Genomic DNA, 20,995 nt, shown 5'->3' on the forward strand with positions numbered 1-20,995 from the left:
AGGGGGATGTGTATCTGTGTGGAAAGGGAACCTTTCCTGGGCTGGAACATGGTGGGATGCAAAGGAGCTGTGTTAGTTTTCTTTGTTTTTACAGAGATGGGGCAACTGAGAGGCATTTTAAAAGATTTGATTCCATTATCAGTCTCGGTGAACAGTGAGACACAAGAGATGTAGAACCAATGCCATTCCATCAGAAGCCAACTCAGCACACCTCATCTCAGTATTTACATACAAATACACAAAACTATATAAACTTTCCATCAAGCTTGAAAGATTCCTTAGAAATCCATGTCCCACAGAGTGGTGGGAAGGAGGCTCTGCAGTGCATCACCAGGCTTTGGGACGGAGAACCAAACCAGCAGAGTTTCCCTGTGAAATGCACAGCCAGTGCATTCCGGGTTTGTTTCCAGCTCTGGGTCCTCGTGTCGGCTCTGATGCTGTGAACCCAAGCCCCTCAGTTTGGAGCACTGAGGCAGGAATTTGCTCTTCCCCTCCTCTGAGGGCTATCTTGACAGCTGAGAGCAGCCAGAGAGCTTTTGCTGACACGCCCTGAGCTGGAACATCTGGAGAGTGTAAGCTCTGCTTTCCCTGTGAAACATCCTCAGCTCAGGAATTTTCTTCTTCTCCCAGTGGCCTCCTGCAGCCACATGCACTGACCCCAGGGCACAGTGCAAGATGTTTGCCTGGGCTCTGGCAGCCAGGCTCAGGATAACTCATCCCATGGGAGTCTGTGTGGGATGATGGTTTTTAAACCATGGCTATCTGTCCAGGCTGTTAAACAAGCGAAACAAAACCGTTTTGCAGCAAATAAATTGACTGAAATAAATAAAGCCCTCAGATTTTGGTGACTGTGCTCTGGGGGTTCTCCATGCTTGAGTGAGCACGTGACCTCTGCCAGGCCACCCCTTTTTGATCCTGCAAGGGAAGTGTATCCCAAGTGCCTCTGTCACAGCAGACTGGCACATGTGACCCGCTCAGGAATAAGCCAACACTGAATTTTTACGTGGAAGTGGTGCAGGTGACAGAAAGGATTTCATTGGAACAAAGAAACCCTTTTTTTTTTTTTTTTTTTGGGGCAGGGGGTGGGTTCAGCCCAGTTTAGTCCTTCTTTTAAGCATGCCAAGGAAAAACCTTGAGCTGAGATACTTGTGGATTGGAATATGTATGGAATAATGCCAAGGGCAGGGACACCTTCCACTATCCCAGGCTGCTCCAAACCCTCTCCAGCCTTGCCTTGGACACTTGCAGGGATTGGGCATCCACAGCTCCTCTGGGCACGCTGCGCCAGGGCCTGCCCACCCTCACAGGGATTCCCAATTTAAAAGTGAATCTATGAATTTTAAGCTCGTGTCACATCAGAAGTGTTTCAGGTGCTGAACGTACGCCAGAGCATTCTCCTGTAAATAATTGCACGCTTCACAACTGGGCTTGCCGGCCCTGAGCCTTTGATGTGGGGTCCACAGCTCGGGAAGGTGCATGCAGAGACCTCACTGCAGCAAGGTAACTGTGATTAGTAAATGAGCCTTGCAATCATCACGCAGCACGTCTGTCCTGGGCACAAAGGGAGACGCTTGGAAAATGAATGTTTTCAGCTGCAAAGCACTGAGATGAATTCTCATAGCTTGGTACAAGACTGCGTTCATTTCGAGGTTTTCTAATCTGATTCCTTTGCTGCTTTCCAGCAGTTCATTCAGCCATCCAAAATTCTCTCATGCTTAAACAAAACATGGAGGTCTTTGCTCAGGAGGGAATTGTTGATCTGGTCACATTTTAACAAGGTGTTTGGAATATTTCTTGCAAGGAAGCATTTGAATATCTGCCTTTTTTTTTTTTTCCCCTGAAAAAACACCCCTTACTAAAGATGCAAGCACACAGCCAGTCCTGGGCTGGGCTCTGAGGCACTGGGATATTTTCTGACCCATTGCCAAGAAAAAGGAGGAGAGTAAGGAGATACAACCACACATATTGAGGGCATCTTGGTTCTGAATTGTCACTGCGGTGTGGCACTGGCAGGAGGGTTTGGAGCAGCAGCAGGCCCTCCTGGGCTGTAAAGCTTTGTTTCAACCCCATCTTTATCCTCACCACACACTGAAAAGGCTCTCAGAGCACAGGAACAGCAGGACTGACCCAAGGAGGCCACGGCAGGGGCTCTGTCAGCATTCCCCACACCTCAGCCCTTTTCCTGCAGGATACACTAAACCCGGGGATTCACAACGGTCTGGTCTCCCTGCTCTTCCCATCTCATCCATCACTGACACCTAAAAGCCTTTTGAAAATACAGGGCATTTCCCATACAACCCATACTATGTTCTCTTAACTGTAAATGGAACTTAAACCCAAGGTCCTAAATCACACAACAGCGTGCACTGCAAGGAGGCCTTCACAGCAGCTTAATTGAAACTCAGAAATGGAACTTCTCAATTAATGCAGTGGGAAAAGAATAACAGCACCAATACAGCAGCCCCCTGCAAGTCACTTTGGTATCAAATCCCATTTGCTTTCTGACACCTCCAAGGGCTCAGTTTGTGTGTTGGCTGTGGGGGACAGAAGCTGCAGAGAGCAAACTGGAGATTCTTAAGGGAGCACAGGTCTGGCAGAAATTTTGGAGGGGCAGTGCCACATCACCCCACTGCCAACACATTTCTGTAAAAGTCATCAAATAGTTCAATGCTTGCTCAGGTAAATTTGCATATTTATATATCTATATATATACACACACATATACATGTGTGTATATATAGCTATATTTTGAATATTTTTGAGGATGACATATGTCCAAAGACAAGTTTTAAGCTGATGAATGCTCAGGATCCTGCAACCATGGAGAAGTGAAACACATTCATTCTCCATGCTGGGTTTAGGAAGGCCCCTGTCCCTGTCAGCTGAGTGGCATCTGCAGGACCCAAACACAGAAGTCACAATGTCCTCAGCTGGTCCTGGAACTCCCTGGCATGTGGAGAGGGTTCTCTTCTCCACTGCTGTCCCTGGTTTGTCTCCTTCCTGTTCTTGTGGCCGTGCCAGAAAACACAGGTTCTCCTCTGCCTGAACTCAGGGATTCAAATACTGTAAACCCCTTAAAAATTATTGAAGAACAAATACATTCTCACTTCAAAAAGTCTCCTTTAAATTAACTTAATCTCTTTTAATCTCTAATATCTGAACACCAAATATTACAAAATTAAAGAGCTGTCAAAACAAACCCCCCCCAAAAAGCTCAACCAAAAGCCTGCAAAAAACCCCAATTATTTTAAAGCAGGATGAGATACCCAGGAAAGCAAAAGCAATAACAGCCTGACTTTCTCTTTTTTCAGCCCATCAGCACTAAGTCAGGGTACCTCCTGTGACCTGGCTGAAGTCAGCAGTTACCCACTGTCTGCAAAAGCCCTCCTGCTGTGGCAGGGAAATGTTGAATTACTACCTTTAATCTGACCAGGACAGAATGTACTCGGTGCCCTCCTGCAGCACAATTATGAGTTCCCAGTAAGGATTCAGCCCAGGTAAACCTCAACACTGGGGCCCAGGGGCCTCAGCCTCCCTCGTGGCTGTAAAACTCCCAGTCCACAAGCCAATAATCCATTTTACTGCAGTGTTTTAAGATGCTGGAGATGGCAAAGGACAATACTCTCAGGGTAACTGTGAATTTCTTTGCTTTCATGGGTATAAATCAAGCTCTATATTATTTTTAGCAGCTTGCTATTACAGCTTTTGCAACCCGAAGACAGACTACTGCCTTTAATTCATTAGCAATTTCAACAGTTAATCAGAAAATGTCATTACCTAGAAAGTCTGCAGCTCAAAATAAAGCACACTGGAGTCAAATTTAAATTAGAGCATGGACAGAAATGAATGCAGCCTTTGATCCCCTTTTCATCCAGACTGCACCCTGATGGGCACAGCTGGACAGGATGGGAATGGTGAGAAGGCAGCGGTCTCGCCTGGTAAAAGGATACTGTCAACTCATTAAATCCTGCAGTTGAGGCAATTAAACAAAAAATATTCACTGCCTTCTTTCAGAGCTCTCCTCCTGTTTGCTGCAATGGATTTTTCTCGCCAGTTTTATTTTTGAAAGAGGCTGGTTTTCAGGTGTTTGACTGGAAAACACACCATTAACATCTGTTTAATCCTCCAAGTGGTCAAACCGTGTTTCTGTCAGCGGAGCCCAAACAAAGGCACCCAGCTCTGCCTGCCTTTCTCTGGAGGGATATTCCTTCAGGCAGGGAAAGAGTCTGGCCCCAGATCCTCTTAGCACAGCTATATATTTAAATAAGACAGGATGCAGCCTCTTCCCAACTCGAAAGCAAGCTGTACTTTTCACTCTCCCAGTGCAACTGTCTGCAGTGCAGCCTTCCCCCCCCCCTTTTTTGACCCCCTTTTTTCCCCCTTTGTTCCCACACAGCAATATCGTTAAAACCCTCACATTTGTCATGCTGACCAGAGGAGCTGTGACACAGAGCCAGGCTTGCCATGGAACCATCCTGCCTTGCCAGTCTCACCTGTGCAAGGACTAGGTCACCTTCCCTGCAAACACAGGGACAGCCCTGGCGCCTTCCCACTCCAGCTCAGATGGAGGGGACGTCAGTGAAGCTCTCTCCTGGACGTGTCCTGCCAAAGTGCAGCCCAGCTGCCATCAGTTCAGGCAGTGGGGCATGATCCTGTGTCCCTACTCCTTCCCACAAAGCACCAAACCACTCCTGGGATAGGTCAGAGGATGTGCAGACTCTTGTTTTGGGTGGCCGTGTGCTGTAATGCTTGTAAATGTACCCAGTACATGAAATGAGTGGAGGTTTTCAATCCAAACTATTATTTATGGGCTTTGAAGCTTTCCCTTCTCCCGTTTCTGCCAACTGGGACAGTGTTGGATTTCTGTTTAGTTTGAAATTGCATCTGAAAACATATATTTCAGTGGAGCATGGTGGTGTGGAGCCAGTCCCAGGGCTCCCAGCCCTGAGAATGTATTTAGCCACTGGGAATGAATTTTGGAGAGGTCAGTGAGAGATTCAGATGGTGGAATGCAGCCACTAGAGACAAAAATCCAAGTTAAATAGACAGCAGTGAGATGCAAAATCAGATTTATGTTTTTAAGGAGTCAAAGAAGAGCTTAAAAAGCAGGGAGAGGTGTGTTCACTAGCCCTGTGGTGGAAGCAGGAGCTCGGGATGGGATGGGGTGGGATGGGATGGGATGGCGTGGGATGGGATGGGATGGGATGGGAGCTCTAGGTCGGCTGGTGGCAGGTACAGCTGCCCCTCAGGAGGAGGTTTTGCTGACACAACTGACATCTGTTAGGGTGTACATAGTTTCTTTCAAGTTTCCAAGTATTCCCTAACACAAGCACACAGGCAAAACTTAAAAATGTGGATTATGCTTAAAGACAAACGGGCTCTTCATGACTTTCTGGCCAACACAACCAAAGATGGCTTGGAGGTTAAAACCCTCATGAGGCATTTCAGCGAATTAAATCAGATCTCCCTCAGCACCAGTGGCCAGCTGAGACAAAGAGGAGGGCAGAGCATCACTGACCATCAGAAACTCGGAGCGGGGCGGCTCTGCCGGCGCTGTCTCCTCTTCCTTCGCTGCTCTCCTCCGCTCCCGTTCCCCAGCTAGGTGGGAGGGGGCTGCACGGGGACAATGGCAGTGTACTCCTTCCTTCTCCGTCCCCACGAGGTCGGGCGGGAGGGGACAGTCCCACGGGCTCGGCCTGCAGCCGGTGGGCGCCCGGGAGCGCTCCTCCCGGCGGGGCAGCACTCGGGGGATGCGGGCAGCGGGATGGGGGAGCCCGGCCGGGACCCCGAGCGCCGGGAGGGATGAGATGGGGAAGCGGCGGGGAAAGAAGCGGGGAGGGAGCGGCGGTGGCCATCGCGCCTTTCCGACGCGGCGGCGAGAAGGACTCGGACGTGCCGGCGAAGGGAGGTGGGGAAAAGCAACACAAAAGCTGCTCCCGGGCAGCAGCGGAGCAGAGCCACATGCACCACGAGTGGCGGCCGTGCCAGGCAGCGATCTCCGGGTTAATTCCCGGGAGAGAGATGCGCTGCAGCCCCGCGCTGGGATGCCGGCGCTGGGGGGGACAGCCGGGCGTGCAAACCCCCGGCTCTGGATCGCAGCTGCTCCCGCCGCGCTCGAGCGGATTAAATTACCGCAAATTCGAACCGAGCGAGCCCACTCCCCCTCCCTCTCTCCCTCCGCTGCCGGAGCGGGGAGGAGGGACGGGGGGAGGCGCCGGCTCCGAGGAGGGGCGGCAGCCCGGGCCACCTCGGCTCGCCCAGCGCCGGCCCCGCCCGCCCCGCTCCGCCCCGCGGCCCCTCCGCCGCAGCCGCCGCCGCCGCGCTGCCCGCAGCAACTTCGGTGAGCGCCCCGGAGCGCCGAGCGGAGCGGGAGCAGGGCAGGGCAGGGCAGAGCCCGGCATGCCGGCGGCGGCGGGCGATGGGCTCCTGGGCGAGCCGGCGGCCGTGGCGGCGGGCGGGGAGGCGCGGCGGGCGGCGGCGGACGGCGGCTCCTTCCTGGCCGCCTGGCTCGGCGCCGCCGCGCCCCGCGAGCGGCTCCGCGACTTCCAGCACACCAAGAGGGTCGGCAACTACCTGATCGGCAGGAAGCTGGGAGAGGGCTCCTTCGCCAAGGTCCGCGAGGGGCTGCATGTTCTCACCGGAGAGAAGGTACCGCCGCCTCCGGGAGCCCCCCGGGGGTAAAACGGGGGGAGAGCGGGGGGCTGGCTAGTGAGCGGGCTGTGCTGAGTCCCTGCCGGCCGGGAGGGTGAATCCCAGGGAGGCTGGAGGAGCTCCTCCGGCAGGATGGAGTAGCCCCCCGGGAGGATGGAGTAGCCCCCGGCAGGATGGAGGTGCTCCTCCAGCAGGATGGAGGAGCCCCCCGGAGGATGGAGAAGCCCCCGGGAGGGTGGAGGAAACCCTCGGGAGGATGGAGGAGCTCCCTGGAGGATGGAGGAGCCCCCCGGAGGATGGAGGAGCCCCCTCGGCGCCGTCCCCAACTTCCCGCAGCTCCGCCGGGCGCTCCCCCCGCGGAGCTTTCCGCGGCTGCAGTCTCGCCTCCCTTCTGCACTACTTCGGCTGCCTTGACCCGTCTTTTTTTTTTTTTTTTTTCCTTTAATTTTAAATTTTCATCTTCTCCCCGGTTTGTTTGCTCACTTTTTCTGGTGAGGAAAGCGAGGTTTTTGGTGAGACTCGTGTTGCTGGGGAGCCATCACCGCGTGCAGCCCAGTCGCGACATGTCGCGTGTGGGTACACGCGGGTACTTGTCGCGCACCCGGCGATGGGAGATGCTGCGGGAGGGGGCACAGTCTCAAGCTGTTCGGTTCAGCGCACGGCAGATGTGTTCGGCGCTGGAGATGCACCCCGGATGGCTCTTCCCCGGGGTGCTGCTTGGCAAACTCCGTGCAGCGTCTCTGCTTTTTGGGTTTTACCCAGAGCCCTTCGGCGGAGGCTCCTGCCCGTCAGCTGGGACAGGTCACGGCGGTATCCGGAGCAGCAGGGGCTTGGCTGGGCAGCGAATCCAGCAAGGACGAGGCCCCCGGAGCCCCCGACAGAGAGTTGTGCTGCTCTTGGGTTATCCACACAACTTCTGAGTGCTGTGAGGTGTGGCTGAGGGAGCTGGGGTTGTTCACCCTGGAGAAAAGGAGGCTCAGGGGGGACCTTGTGGCTCTGCACAACTCCTGACAGGAGGGGACAGCCGGGGGGGTCGGGCTCTGCTCCCAGGGAACAGAGACAGGAGGAGAGGGAACGGCCTCGGGCTGGGCCAGGTTGGACATCAGGAGGAATTTCTCCATGGAAAAGGGTTTTAAACAGTGGAAGGGGTTGTCCAGGGACGTTTGGAGTCTCCATCCCTGGAGGTGTCCGAGGAAGGACTGGAGGTGACATTCAGCACTCTGGGCTGGTGACAGGGTGGGAATGGGGCACAGCTTGGGCTCGGTGATCTCTGAGTTCTGTTCCAGCCTCAGTGATCTGGGATTCTGTGAGCTCTGGGACCTGTGCCTCTCCTGTGTCCTTCACACAGGGTTCCCTGCCGAAGCAGGACGCTGGGCTGCTGCTGAAGCCTCCCCGGAGCGGTGGGGCTGTGTGCGGTGTAATTCCCTCCTGCTCCAGCAGCCCTGCGAACGTGCCGCTCTCGGTGATTGCATTCTTGCACTCTCGGGCAGTTATTTTTTTCATTCCAGTGACTTTGTCACGGAGCGAAATTTGATCTAGGGCTCTGAGAATCTCATCATGTGAAAAATGATAAGGTTTGTGAATATTATCATGTAGGAATGCCAAAAAAAAAAAAAATGTTGCTCTCCTCTGTTACCAAGCGTGTGCTTCTCCTTGGTAACAGAAACATCCAATGATCCTGCAGTTGATAAAAGGCACATGCACACACACGTCCTCCCCACCTCCACGTTTTGGGTTTGCTACATTTATCTCAGTCTGTTAAGAGGGAAAAAAAATAAAAAAGAGCCAACACACACCCCTCTGTTTCAGCTCCCAGGTCTGCTGTTCGGCTCGGGTTTTTTTCTCCCTCGGCGTCTTGAGTAACACGCACTGTGACAAAGTGACAAGCAGAAACTTTGCGAGTCACTCTTCCTTCCTGCCGAGCCGTGTCCATCCCTGGGGGCAGGCAGGGTGATCTCCGAGCTCTGTGCTGTGGCACTGCCTGAAGGACCAGTCACCCCCTTCCAAACTGACTAATCCAATGTCCACCTTCCCAGAAATCCACCTCTTCAGTTCCAGCTCTTTGTGGGTAAGCAGCTCGAGTTAATGGGTGGGAGAGAAGAGTTATTAATGATTTGCTTCGAGTGAGTCCTCTCTGAGCGAGGTTCCTCCCTCTCACCCCGGAGGAGGCTCTGCGGGGAGAGAGCACCGCACTTGGCTGTGGAGATCAGCCATTCCTTGAGCACTTCCACCGGAGCATCCTCCCGTGGTCTGCTGCCAGCAGAGCATCCCTCCTCTCCGGCCGCCAGGCACTGCTGTTCCTGGTCCCATTCCCACCTTGCTCCTCCCAAGAAGGGAAGGTCACTCCATAAGGGCCTGATGCTGTCCCCACTTTCATGGCCCGAGGCAGATTTTTGTCTGTAAAGCCACTGTTGAGCCGAGGGCATTGCCTAAATTCTGTAGGATTGCCCTAAAATAAGCGTAAAGCAGAGTCTTGCTGGTGCTGGGCTGAGGGCATTGCCTCAATTCAAGAGGATTGCCCTAAAGCAGAGTCTTGCCCCTGCTGTTGGGGAGCTGCTCTGTCAGAGCAGACCTTAGGGTCGCAGAAATGTCACACTTCAGTAGGGGGGGCCCAAACAGGTTTTGATTTGCAGCAGACTTTAGCAACTCCGGAGGAGTTAATGCTCATTGCTGTCTCAGAAAATGGTGTGTTTGGGGACGAAATCCCTGGATTAATGAGCCCCCAGCCAGGCTGGGATCCATGGCCCTGACTCAAGGCATTGTACACGCTCGAGGCGATGCCGGGCGGGTGCCAAAAATCTGCCATTACCTCACCCTGCCATTGCTGGAAGCTGCAGAGGTCTTCAGGAGGATGGGCTGGCACATTCTGTGGGCCAGGCTCCTTCAGCAGGGCAGCTGATGGATGCTGGTGCACTCGGGGTGACCTGTGTGGGATGGGGCTCAGCAGCTCCTGCCAGCTCGGCAGGGTGAGCTGAGGTGAGGTTTCTGAACCTTCCCTTCCCAGGTTTTTGTCGCTGGACTTCCACCCACACCTCTCACGGTGCTGCTCGTGGTTTGTGCTGCCACGGTGCCAGGCATGTTGTTGTTTTCTGGGCCTGAAAAAGCCCTTGGTGGGGCCTGATGCAATTAAGCGCAGGAGAATGTTGGACAGATTATTCTTTCCATGGCTTTTGAATGAAATATCGCAGCCTGGAATCTGACATTTTGAGGTAAAGGGCTCATTTGTCAGCTCGACTCAGGCAGTCTTTAGTGCTAATCCTAAGGAAACATAGCTCCTCTGTGAAGAGCAAGCCAATTTAGCTTTAAATTGTGAGTGAGCTGTGTTTGGGTGGCTTTGGGAGCCTGTGCACAACATACTCTTGGATTGTTCCAAGTCATTCACTGGGTGATGGGGACCAGGCAAAGGAGATCTCTTTCCTTTATAAAGAGAGACATTTTTATCAAAAGAGGTGTATTTTTAGGAAAATACACTTATTTTTTACATTCTTAGGGAGCTGAGAGTACGTTGCCATCTCTGTGGTGGGGTGATTTGAGGCTCTGTTATCACACTCTGCGTTATCTATTCTGTTATCTGCTGCAGACCCCAGTGCAATGTCCCAATAACTCTGTACAGCATTGTGGAGTGACAGCACATTGACAATTTATTGAGCCAAAGTTCCTGTAAGCAAACCTGATCCAAGATTATATTTAACTGCTTTTCGATGTAATCTTTGGCACTACAAAAAAAAAATTAAAAAGTCGCTGAGGCAAATTGACTCATTTGATTTCTCATCCAGGCAAAACTTTGTTTATAATTTTCTTCAGTGCTATTGTTGAGCTGGAACAAGGTACATTTTTAGTTACACTTTGTCAAGAGGCTTTCAGCAACAGTGGGAAGCAGTGGCTAAAAATACAATTTACCAGTTTTGCTATGGAGGCAAAGCAATTAGTATTAAAAGTGGCCTTTTCACAGAAGAGTTCACGTTCAGAATGCACTTCTTTATTCAAGAGGTAGAGAAAAAATTGCAAAGAAAAGGCGTGTTTGGGGTGGGTGGGCAGAGCAGCCTCCCTGCAGACCTGGAAATGGCTCTTTGTGCCACAGAGTTAATTTTGCCAGGAGTAAATTTGCCCTTTCCCTGCATGTTTCACCATAGGCTGCAGGGAATGGAGACTTGGTGGCTTTTGGGGATGCTGGCAGGTGGGGATCTTGCCCCATTGATGCCCTTGGTGGCTGTTCCCCCCCTGGTGCCATCACTACTCCTCACTGGGGGGACTCTCAGCCTCATCTGTATTTCAGATCCCAGTTTCCCAAGCCGTAGCACTGGCTTAAAACCTGGGAAATTGGGTACATACCCACGTACAGTTCTAGGATCTTTACCTCTGTCTTTACCTTCGTGAGTTTTGGGGGTCTTGAGGGTGTGTGTGGTGTCACTTTCAAGCCATCCTGCCAACCGAATGGGTCAGCAAGTTGCCTCACTGCAGACAAAAGTTGATTTTCTAGGGTGTTTGCAGGTCTTTCAGTTCAGCCTTTTCCTTTTTCCTCCCTCCCAGGTATTGTGAGGTTGCAGGTAAAACTGTGAGACCGTGATTGTTGTCAGGGCATCCGAGGGTAAAGCTGCAGGATTTTAATTTGAAATTTGACCTGTTATGGTTTTTTTCTTCCTCCAGTGATACTTGTGTATCAGTTTTCTGGATGGGTTTGTTCTCTCACTTGTGTTTAGTTAGTAATTTTATCTTTACCTGTTCCTCAGCATATTTTCAGGTTTTATATCTATCCATTTTTTTTTTTTTTAAGAAAGCTTATTTTGAAAAGCACTGGCTGCAAATCCACAGGGTGGCTTTTTCCCAGGATCTGTTCCCCTTTATTAAACAGCTGCCAACTGTTGCACCTGGCTGATGTGCCACTCTGAATTACATGCACAGAGGAAACAAAACCAGGGTGTTTCTGCAGCCTGCAATTTGACATTTTCTTGCTTCTAGGTGTTTGCTTTCACAGCTCTTCTTTTCACAGGGGTTTGTGCCTGTGTGTGCAGATCCAGAATTTCTGCTGAAGCCGCTCCGTGCACACCTCCGTCAGCGTGCAGCCCTCCAGGAAACGTCGTGGAGAGCAGTGCTGTGCTTGCAGTGGCAGCACTGAGGACTTGGCTGGGAGCAGGAGCAGGCTGATGTGTCAGTGTGGTGTTCCCTTGAAGGCGTTCTGGAGCTTGCAGGAGTTGGAGCAGAAGGCAGAGTGGAGCTGCTGTGCTCCCAGCTGCTCAGTCTGTTCCACCTGGAAAACAACCAGGTGAAAATTAGATATAAAGCCATGCTCCTCCCTCTGTCCCTCTCCTGTGTTGTGAGCAGGAATGAGCTGGGATAGGCCAGGAGCCTTTTCATTAATGCAGAGTGTGACTTGCAGAAAGATTGGCTCCATGTTCTTCATTAAGTAGCTTGCAACTTGTTCTGCAGCGAGCTGCATGGCTGCACATGTGGCAGTTCCTTATCCTCTCGAGATAATCTGCTTTCAAGTTTGCATTCAGCAGTTTTAAGGATGCCTCATGTCAGCAGTGTGCTGCTTTTCCTACAGGCTGTTACCCTTGCAGGATGGAGGCCAGCCGAGTGGTTTGGGTTGAGCTGACACCAGGTGACGCTCACATCTGGATCCCCGTATTTGTTCCTGCGAGTTTCGTACTTCTGACTTGTTTCAGGATATGCAGAGCCCATTTCCAAAGGCATGTGTTGCCTATAAAAGTCCTGGCAATGAGAGCACATCTGGCTCCCTGCGTTGTGCAGTGTCTCCTCTGGCAGCAGTGACCTGCAGGGTGCTGCTGCAGCTCCTTGCGTTCCAGCAGATGCAGCATCTCTGCCCCTCTGCCCTCCATAGCTGGGAAAGGGGAGGTTACTGATGAGCAGCACAAGGATGTAGCCCTGTCAGGAAAGCAGTGGTGACAAACCTTGTGGTGGCTGAGGTGTGCCAGTCTGCCTGAACCCCGGGCTGTTGTGCTGTCTGAATGGCGGCACGGAAACGAGCCGAGGGTTTACAGCTGACTCTGCTGCTCTTCAGGGCTATGGAGAGACATCCAAGCTGTCCAAAGCCAAGAGCTGGGGAGATGTCAGCCAGGAGGTGAATTAGGGGGCTGGCAGAGTTAGTGCTCACCTGGCAGTGTGGGGTACAGGTACACCAGAGCACACTGTCTGGACTCAGGCTATGCTGGTGCTGCTCTGCTTGCCCCACTTTGGCTCCTTCAGCTCCAGATGGGCTGAGCTGCTGTTTTCAGATGAATTGAAGGGCATAAAACCCAAACTTCCCTGTTCCATGGCTCGGTGAGAGAGCTCATGCTGTGTTTCCCTGAGGAGCTGTGGCTGGTCTCCTGCAGGGGCTGAGCTGAGAGTGCTTTTGGTGGGCTGGAGCTTGTGCTGGTGAAGAGAACTGGGCTGGCTTTTCTGCAGCAGGAGTGGAGCTGCTCTGGGGCCCACCTAGGACAGAGGCAGCCCTCTGTGAGCTGGCTCAGTGACCCCTGCCACACCTGAGTGCTGATCTGTGCTCTGGCGGTGCTGGCAGAGAGCAGGGTCAAACCTCATCCTCAGGGAAAGGGCCTGGGAGGAGCCACCACGGTCCCCCAGGGAAACCATCGGGGAAAAATTAACAAAAGCTGGCCAAAGTCTCCTTTTCTGTCAGTGTTTGCTCTGCTCTGGCCCTGAGCTCTGGGCTCAACACCTTTGGTGCTATACCCACGGTGCTTCTCATTTGCCATGTGAGATCACAGGCACGGCGAGGAAAACCACTGCAACAAAGAGAACTAAAAAAAGCCAAGTTATATAAAATAAAGTTCCTTTGCTCTCTGTCTGTTGTGGAAGATTGTCATGGAAACATTTTTTTCAGAGAATAAATTCGTTTTCTGTGAATAATGTCCACAGAGCTGAGGGAAAGAGCGTATTATTTATATATAAAATCTTTATTGGAGACACCTTTTTCCTGGCTCCTGACAGTTGTAAATATTTTATCTGCTGTGTTTTAAATCACTACAAAGGAGGGCATTACCTGGGCCTCAAGAGCAACGGCTCGCGGGGATGGGCTTGTTGGTTTTGGTCTTCCCTAAAGCCAGAGAGCTGAACTGGCATTAAATCAGGGGCACTTAGCCTTCCTTAACTCCAGTTCTGCATGAGATGGCTAAAATGTGAAGCAGGGGCTGTTTAATGGGAAACATATCCCTCAAGCAGGGAGATGGGAGGATGTTGGCCGCCGGCGTTAGGGCGGCGAGTTATGGCTTGTTTTCCCTGAGGAAAGTCTGCCCTGATAGCTGCTCCCACCTTGAGTTTAGAGTTTTCCTCCAGTGTTTTGGCCTGTCAGTCTTACCTTAGGAATGGGGGTCAAAAAGTCCTTTCCTGAAAAAACAGGGAGATTTTGGAAGGCGGCGCTCGATGGATATTTTTGCAAGGCAAACCCATCTGTCCCAGGCACTCAGAGACAAGATTGTTCCTTGCAGGAAATGTCTCCGGCCTGGAGGCTGGTTTTGACAAGGATCTGTAAGGATTTCTCTTGGAACCTCTTAGTGCATCCTCGTGTATGTCTGTGCCTGGCTTTCTGCCACCACTACTTTCATCAGTCTCTGCATAATCTCTCCTGACTTTTGCAGATATCCTGAGAGGCCAGGGAGGTAAAAATGTGCTGCTCTCCCTCACAGCTGCCTCATTAATTAGCTGACCAAGAGAGCACTGAAAGGTTGCTGGAAATGATTTCTTTCTGCCAAAGGCCAGACAGATCCCCACCATGACCCCCCCAAGATAAGCCATAAACCACATTCCTTCCCATGGATGGGGCTGTTCTGTGTTCCTGCTCCCCAGACAGTCTCTGGAATCTGTGCCTGGTACAAATGCTGCTGCTTTGGACATGTAGAACCAAGGGAAAATGTATTTTATGGAGGTTTCTTTTCAGAGTGGCTGGGTAGTGGCACTGTGTCACCCCACTTGCCTCCAAACCATCGCCTGCTGGTCCCTGAGCTGTGAAAGTCTGGCTGTTCCAGCTGCCAGGGATGCTGACAGGTCAGGATATGTCTGTCTGTCCCAGCTGGAACAGGGAGTGACACAGAAGATGAGAGGGAAAGGGCAGCTGGCTCAGTGGAAACAGCAGAGCAGAGGTCCAGGGAAGGATAATCAGAGTTGCCTGTGGAGCATGGCACAAATTTCCCCATACATATGATGTGAGGTAACAGACATGTTGAAGAGAAATAAGCTTGAGTTTGCCTAATTTACCTTTTGGGATGTTCATTTTAATTTTATTAAAGAGCTTTCTCTTATCAGAAATCTTTCCCCCTTGTAGGTGCTTGCAGGGAATCATCGAGTCAGTGCTTAGCATTCTCTTAATGAAATGTTTTGAGCTTCAGTCAGTTACTATAACAAACAGTTCTTGGACCTCAAGACTGTTCTGAAGCTCTTCTCAGAACCCTTTCCAAAACTTCAGCATAATTTTTTAATTACTGGATACACCAGAACTGGATAGAGCAATCTAATAATAGTCCCCAGTGCCTTGGACAGGTGTAATTAACACCTTTTCTTACCTTACCAAATACATCCTGCTTATGCTTTTGGGGATTAAGTTTAAGTTGGCTGTGGCACCAAGAGGCCTTAGGATCATTTGCTTATCCAAAGTCCTCCTGAATCCCTTTCTAGCCTGCTGGGTGCTGTCGTGTTTGGGCTGCAGGGAGCTGGTGGGATGTTGTTTTCATCCCCTGGCAATCGGATTCTTTCCCTTCAGGCTAGCAGGAATTCGAAGTACATGAGTGAATGTACTCGGAGCTACTCTCTTGTCTGGAGGAGTTTATGTGTCTTCAGGGGCCGATTTCAAGCTTTCCTGGCTGGGTCTGGCCTGCCAGCAGAGCCAGTGGCCTTCTGCCTGCTGAGACATTTATCCTGGACTCGTCTGCAGCAGCTGGGTTTGTGTATTGCTACACCCCAAACTCTTGGCTTAAAATATCTCAGCAGCAGTGACTCCTCCCTACCTTTTCTGACTGCTGATTTTACTACAATTAGAGCAAATGCTGAAACACCCTTTTTTTTAGTGCTTTATTTCTTAAGGTACTGGAACTTGCTATATAAAAACCCACGTTCCTTTACTGCACTGTAAAATTTGCTAAGCTGTAACAGTTAGAGAAAAGAATAAACTCTACCCAGAGAATGAAATTGGCATTTTCTAGTCCTTGGATTTGGTTGTGATGAACAACTTGTTCTGTGCCTGGCTGGGTGATTGCCCAAAATGAGATGCCCTCAGAGGGGTTGATTTTGGGACTGCGCTGACAATTGTGCAGGCTTCAGAGTTAGGTCTGTTTAATGTGATTTGAATTGGCCACCCAAAATCACCAGCTGGTTTTGAAAAGGGAGCTCAGATTTTTGTGGTGAGAACAGTGGTAAATACAAAGCAAGCTGCAAGTGAAGCCAGACAGCTATGGCTGGAAATAAGAGAGGAAAGAAACTGAATTTATTGCCGCCTTGGGCACAGCAAAAAGAAAAAGAGCTGGAGATGGACTTGCGGTACTGATGGCTGCAAATATCTCCATGGTCTGGCTCTTTGTCTCATTCTCCTGGCTGAGGTTAAACTGGACAGTAAGGGTTTGTGATTTGGGTGCAGAAGTCCAAGTCTTAGGCTTTGTCTTTGCCTGTGCCCCGAGCTGCAGCTCTCAACTGCGTTGGCATGGGCAGGATGCTCCAGGATGGTGCTGGGAGTCAGTGCTGCTGCCTGGCCTGGCACTATGTCAGGCAGGTCTGCCTGAAGGAGACTCTGGGGAAAAAGAAAAAAGAGGAAAAAGATTAAAAAGGCAGGGGGTTGTCCCTCCAACAGTGAAATAGTCCCTCCAATAGTTGAGGTTGCTTCTCTTGTGCTCTGTTGGTCTCCTGGCCAAATCCCACAGTTCTTGCTGGATTCTTTTTCAAACCAGTTTCCTCTCAATTCAGCCGAGCTCCCTTTGGCAGCAGCCAGCAGGAGCTGCCTCCCTCTTAGAATTTGCAGGAGGAAACAATCCAAGCGGCTGGGTAAGTGGAGAAAGCTCTTTAAAAGTCCTCAAAATGTCACACCCTGATTTTGCAAGGCCACCCCCCGTTCTCTGCACGTTAAACACATTATAACATTATTTCCTGAGCTGGGGCCACTGCAGTGGAAGTGTTCCTGCAGTTGTTTTTGCAGGCATCTGACCTGGGCATTGTTCAGGACCTGGAAGACTGAGGGAAGCAGCTCTGCTGCAGAGCATCCAGACCGTGAGATAAAGTGGCCTCTGGGCAAGCAAATCCCTCCAGGAGCACAGCTTCCTGAGCTGGGGTTTTCCCAAGGGCCACTGGCAGAGGGATGAGGATGACTTGGGCTTCTGCTTGCCGAGCACCTGGAGGTTCCTCCTGCCCCGAGCAGCAGGTGGTTGACAGGTCTGGGAAGCTGCCCAACAGGAGCTGGTGCCTCCTCTGCACGGCCACAGGGATGGGGGCATTCTCAGGATGAGTGTGACTCCCTTCCCTGCTTCGTGGCAATTCCATACTGCTGACAAAGGGGATGCAAAATGTGGCTTCTCTGGTGGCAGCAGCTCTGGCTCCCAGATTTCTCCAGGCAACGTTTGGTCCTTCAAGCTGTTTCTCCTCAGGTTTATTTTTTCCCCTGGGGGCCTTGCTGTGACTGTTTCTGTGCAGTTTGGTGCCAGTCAGCTTCAGCCTCCCCCGCTTCTCTCTCCCTGAGATTCTCAAGCCCTCCCCGAGCAGGAGCTGGCAGCGTCCCCGTGCCCGTGTGTGGGGGACACGTGCCGGTGTTTGGGTGAGGACACGTGCTCATCCGTGCTGGGGTTTCAGCCCCTCTCTCCTGCATCCTCTCCTCCAAGGAGGAGAGAGGTGCTGGCCCTGCCCTCGCCCGCACTTGGGTGTGCCGTAGCCCAACCTGGAGGATTTTTGGAGAGAAGGAGCAATTGCTCATATGATGTGTCACACCAGAACCTTCAGGAAAGTAATTCATTCCAACAGTGTGATTCTAGGACTCAGGAACCAAAAATATGGGCTATTACTCATCTTTGTATCTCATAACACAGAATAGCCTAAACCATTTATCTATTTACACAGCAGAGGTTTAGCCAAAAGGAGAATGTCAAGAGCCACTGTTGCTACATATTGAGAGTAATTACTAGCTTTATCATTAATTTTTTTTTTTTTTTATTTCTGTGCCAGTGTTGGCCAGGAACTCGAGTCAGGAGATATGCATGATGCAGAAACAAAGAGCTTCTCCTTGAAGCTTGGGAGAGCAGAGCTGAGTAACTGGCATGTCTTGAGTAGGCTGTGAAAGCTCCAATGTGTTTGTTTGATGATTACCCAACATCTACAGTGTTTTCTCTACCGAATGATTTTTCCCTTCTGCATGAATGAAATCTCCAGGTGCATGCACACACATCCACCCTGCACAGGAGGCTCTGTGTGTTAAGTGTGTCTGGGCACATTTGGTCCTCGCTTGCCTTGCTCTACCTCTGGATGAACTCAAAATCAGGGGTATTTAAGTCAGCCCTGGGGTAACTCCGTGCAAAGTTTGATCCCTAGAACGGGGTATTGCTGCAACAAATCTGCTGCTTGCACCTTGGCCAGCTCTGTCAGCTGTGCAGGGGGAGCTCTTGGACCTGAGGGAAGAGGTCTGGAAGGGGGAAAGGTCATTCAGAGCTGGGGTGAATCCCAACGCTGCCTTGCTCGCGTGCTGGGATTGGTGGGGTGCCTGACAAGGTACCTGTCAAAACTAGGGAAAAGTTTGTCCTTAAGGCACAGAAAGCTAATTCTTGGTGACGGTGGAAGAGTCCTCCAGTAGTCCCATGGCTGGCTCTGTCTTCTGGGTTCAGGGGGTTGCTGCACCTCCACAGCTGAGCTCAGGCTGGGCAGCACATGTGCACATGTATAATGTGCTTTTTTCTGTCAATGAACTAGGGGTGACTTACCAGTATGAATAATAGATTGCTGCTCCATACTGTTACCACTCCATGTTTTGTACCTTGCAGCTGTGATAAATACCAGCTTTTAACTTTTCTTTTTTTTAACTTTTGCAGAGATTCCGTTGTGCTGCCAAGGTACAGCGTGGTATCTCATGTTTCTGTAACCTGTGAATTTGTTTGTCCTCACCAGAGTAACTCCTGTGGTTTGCTGTCTAAATACTCCGTGCAAGCCTCTGTGCTCAGTTCCATCTCATTAGATGAAAGAATGCACTAATTCAAGTCCGTTTCCTTGGAGAATCACCTGAGGCTTTCAGCAAGGGGTGAAATCAAGCTCTGATTTATTTGTTGTTTTATCTGATGGCTAAATGATGTCTCTTTAATGTGAGTAGGCAGGAGTGTGGTTTATGGTCCTGATGCTGCTCTGAGCTCACCCAGGCAGCTCTGATGTGTGGTGTTCACCCTCCTGGTACCTCGTTACCAGGGCTGTGGCATCAGGGGGATCTTTCCATAGCAGGAGCACCTTCAGCCAACAGCACACTCAGCAGTATTGGCTCCTGGCTCTTAGCACACACCAGGAAGCCCAAATTCCTGCAGTTTTACCCTTCAATTCCAAGGCATTCATGTCACAGGGGAGGTGCAGATGACCCTGAATATTTCCAGGGATGGGGCAGCCACAGCTTCTCTGGGCACCCTGTGCCAGGGCCTCACCACCGTCACAGCCAGGAATTCCTTCCCAATATCCCACCTAGCCCTTCCCTCTGGCAGTTTGAAGCCATTCCCCTTGCCCTTGTCCCAAGCCCCTCTCCAGCTCCCACGAGAGAGAAAAAGCAGAGAAAAGAAATGTGCCAGGAAGGCGGTACCAAAATGGTTTTGTTTTTCATAGTATGTTTTTATGCAAATCCTGCAAAGCCAGCATTTGACTACAGTTTAAGAAAATTGTAATGAAAGGATATCATCTCCAGTCGTGTATTCAAAGCCAGGAAAAGCCAAAAACAACACTTAAAAGTTGTAAACACCAGCCTGGAGGCTTTCTGAGTGAGCAGCTGCAAGAAATGCCCGGCCTTAAGTGTGTTAAGTGTTTGTGGGTGCTTAGTGGCATTGTCCCCTCTCCTTTGCTCCTGATTTCCTTGCAGTAATTTTGGACTGTCAGTTGTGCAAGGAAATAAAGGATGGACCAGTCAGTGGGGTTGGAAGAGCAGCTCTTCTTTCTCTGACCTGTGCAGCTGTGCCTGAAGCCACGGTGTGCCAACTGAGAGGGACATCCTTTTGACTTCTGTTTTTTTTTAATGGTTGTTTACACAGGGTTAGAGCAACAAATCATCGCAGTGACAGCTAACAACCCCCTCTCCTGCTCTCTCCTTAGGTGGCAGTGAAAGTAATTGACAAGAAAAGGGCCAAGAAGGACACCTATGTCACCAAGAACCTGCGGCGGGAAGGGCAGATCCAGCAGATGATCCGCCACCCCAACATTGCCCAGCTGCTGGATATCCTGGAAACTGAGAACAGCTACTACCTGGTCATGGAGCTGTGCCCTGGGGGCAACTTGATGCACAAGATCTACGAGAAGAAGAGGCTGGAGGAGCACGAAGCCCGCAAATACATCCGGCAGCTCATCCTGGCCGTGGAGCACCTGCACCGGGCAGGAGTCGTGCACAGGTAATCTGGGGGAGCCTCTCTGCTGCTGAAGTTGGTATCAGCTCCTCTAAGTGGTGTTTGTGTGTGTTGTAAGGAGATTCCCCTGTGAAAGCGTGCTCCTGAGAGCTTTGTGGCTGCTCCTGGTGGTGGTGTTTGGGCGCTCTGACCTTGGGCATGAGGCTGTACCTGCAGGAGGCATCAGCAGCTCCAGGTGAGCGCACAGGAGCTGTGCTGACTCCACTGCCAGGAGCTGGACCCCGTGATCCTCGTGGATCCCTTCCAGCCTGGGGTATTCTGTGGTTCTGTGCCAATAAAGATAAGGTACAGTCCAGAAGCAGGGCACTTTGGCTGCCAGCACTCTTCAGAGCCCTGCACCAGCAAGAGCTAATGAACCATTTCACCACTTCTTTGAGAAAGTGCTTGTGCAAGCCTCTTGTGCCACTGGTGGAAGCACAGCAGTGTGGGGGGTGAGCTGGTTTGCCCAAAGCTTGGTTCCAGGGGTTCCTGGTTCCAGTTCCAGGGCTGGCACAAAGCCTCGGTGGGACCACTGACACCCCTGGCCCCTGCTGCCCTGCTCTTTGCATTTGTTGCATCCCCTGGGCACAGGATGGAGAGAGCCAGAGCTGCTGCAGTGCAGCACCACCTCCTTTCTTTAGGGCCTTCATCCACAGAATCACAGGATGTGCTGGGCTGGAGGGACCCCCCAGGGATCATCCAGCCCAACTCCTGGCCCTGCGCAGGACACCCCAAAAATCCCACCCTGTGCCTGGGAGCATTTCCCAATGTTCTGGGCAGAATTAGGTGATGCCACACGA

The 20,995-nt window shown here is 51.3% G+C and overlaps 1 protein-coding gene across 1 annotated transcript in view; it reads left to right on the forward strand.

Moving 5' to 3' along the window:
* The first annotated feature begins 6,377 nt into the window (after positions 1 to 6,377).
* The window catches only part of HUNK (hormonally up-regulated Neu-associated kinase), a 41,121-nt gene continuing 26,503 nt past the window's right edge, over positions 6,378 to 20,995 (forward strand). Inside the window, exons 1-2 of the mRNA XM_068180433.1 lie at positions 6,378 to 6,648; positions 19,909 to 20,201. Of these exons, the coding sequence (XP_068036534.1) occupies positions 6,400 to 6,648; positions 19,909 to 20,201 (542 nt within the window). The 5' untranslated portion in view covers positions 6,378 to 6,399. The remainder of the gene's footprint in view (positions 6,649 to 19,908; positions 20,202 to 20,995) is intronic.

Source organism: Anomalospiza imberbis, chromosome 2 (assembly GCF_031753505.1).
Source record: "Anomalospiza imberbis isolate Cuckoo-Finch-1a 21T00152 chromosome 2, ASM3175350v1, whole genome shotgun sequence".
In the NCBI taxonomy this organism is placed as follows: Eukaryota; Metazoa; Chordata; class Aves; order Passeriformes; family Viduidae; genus Anomalospiza; species Anomalospiza imberbis.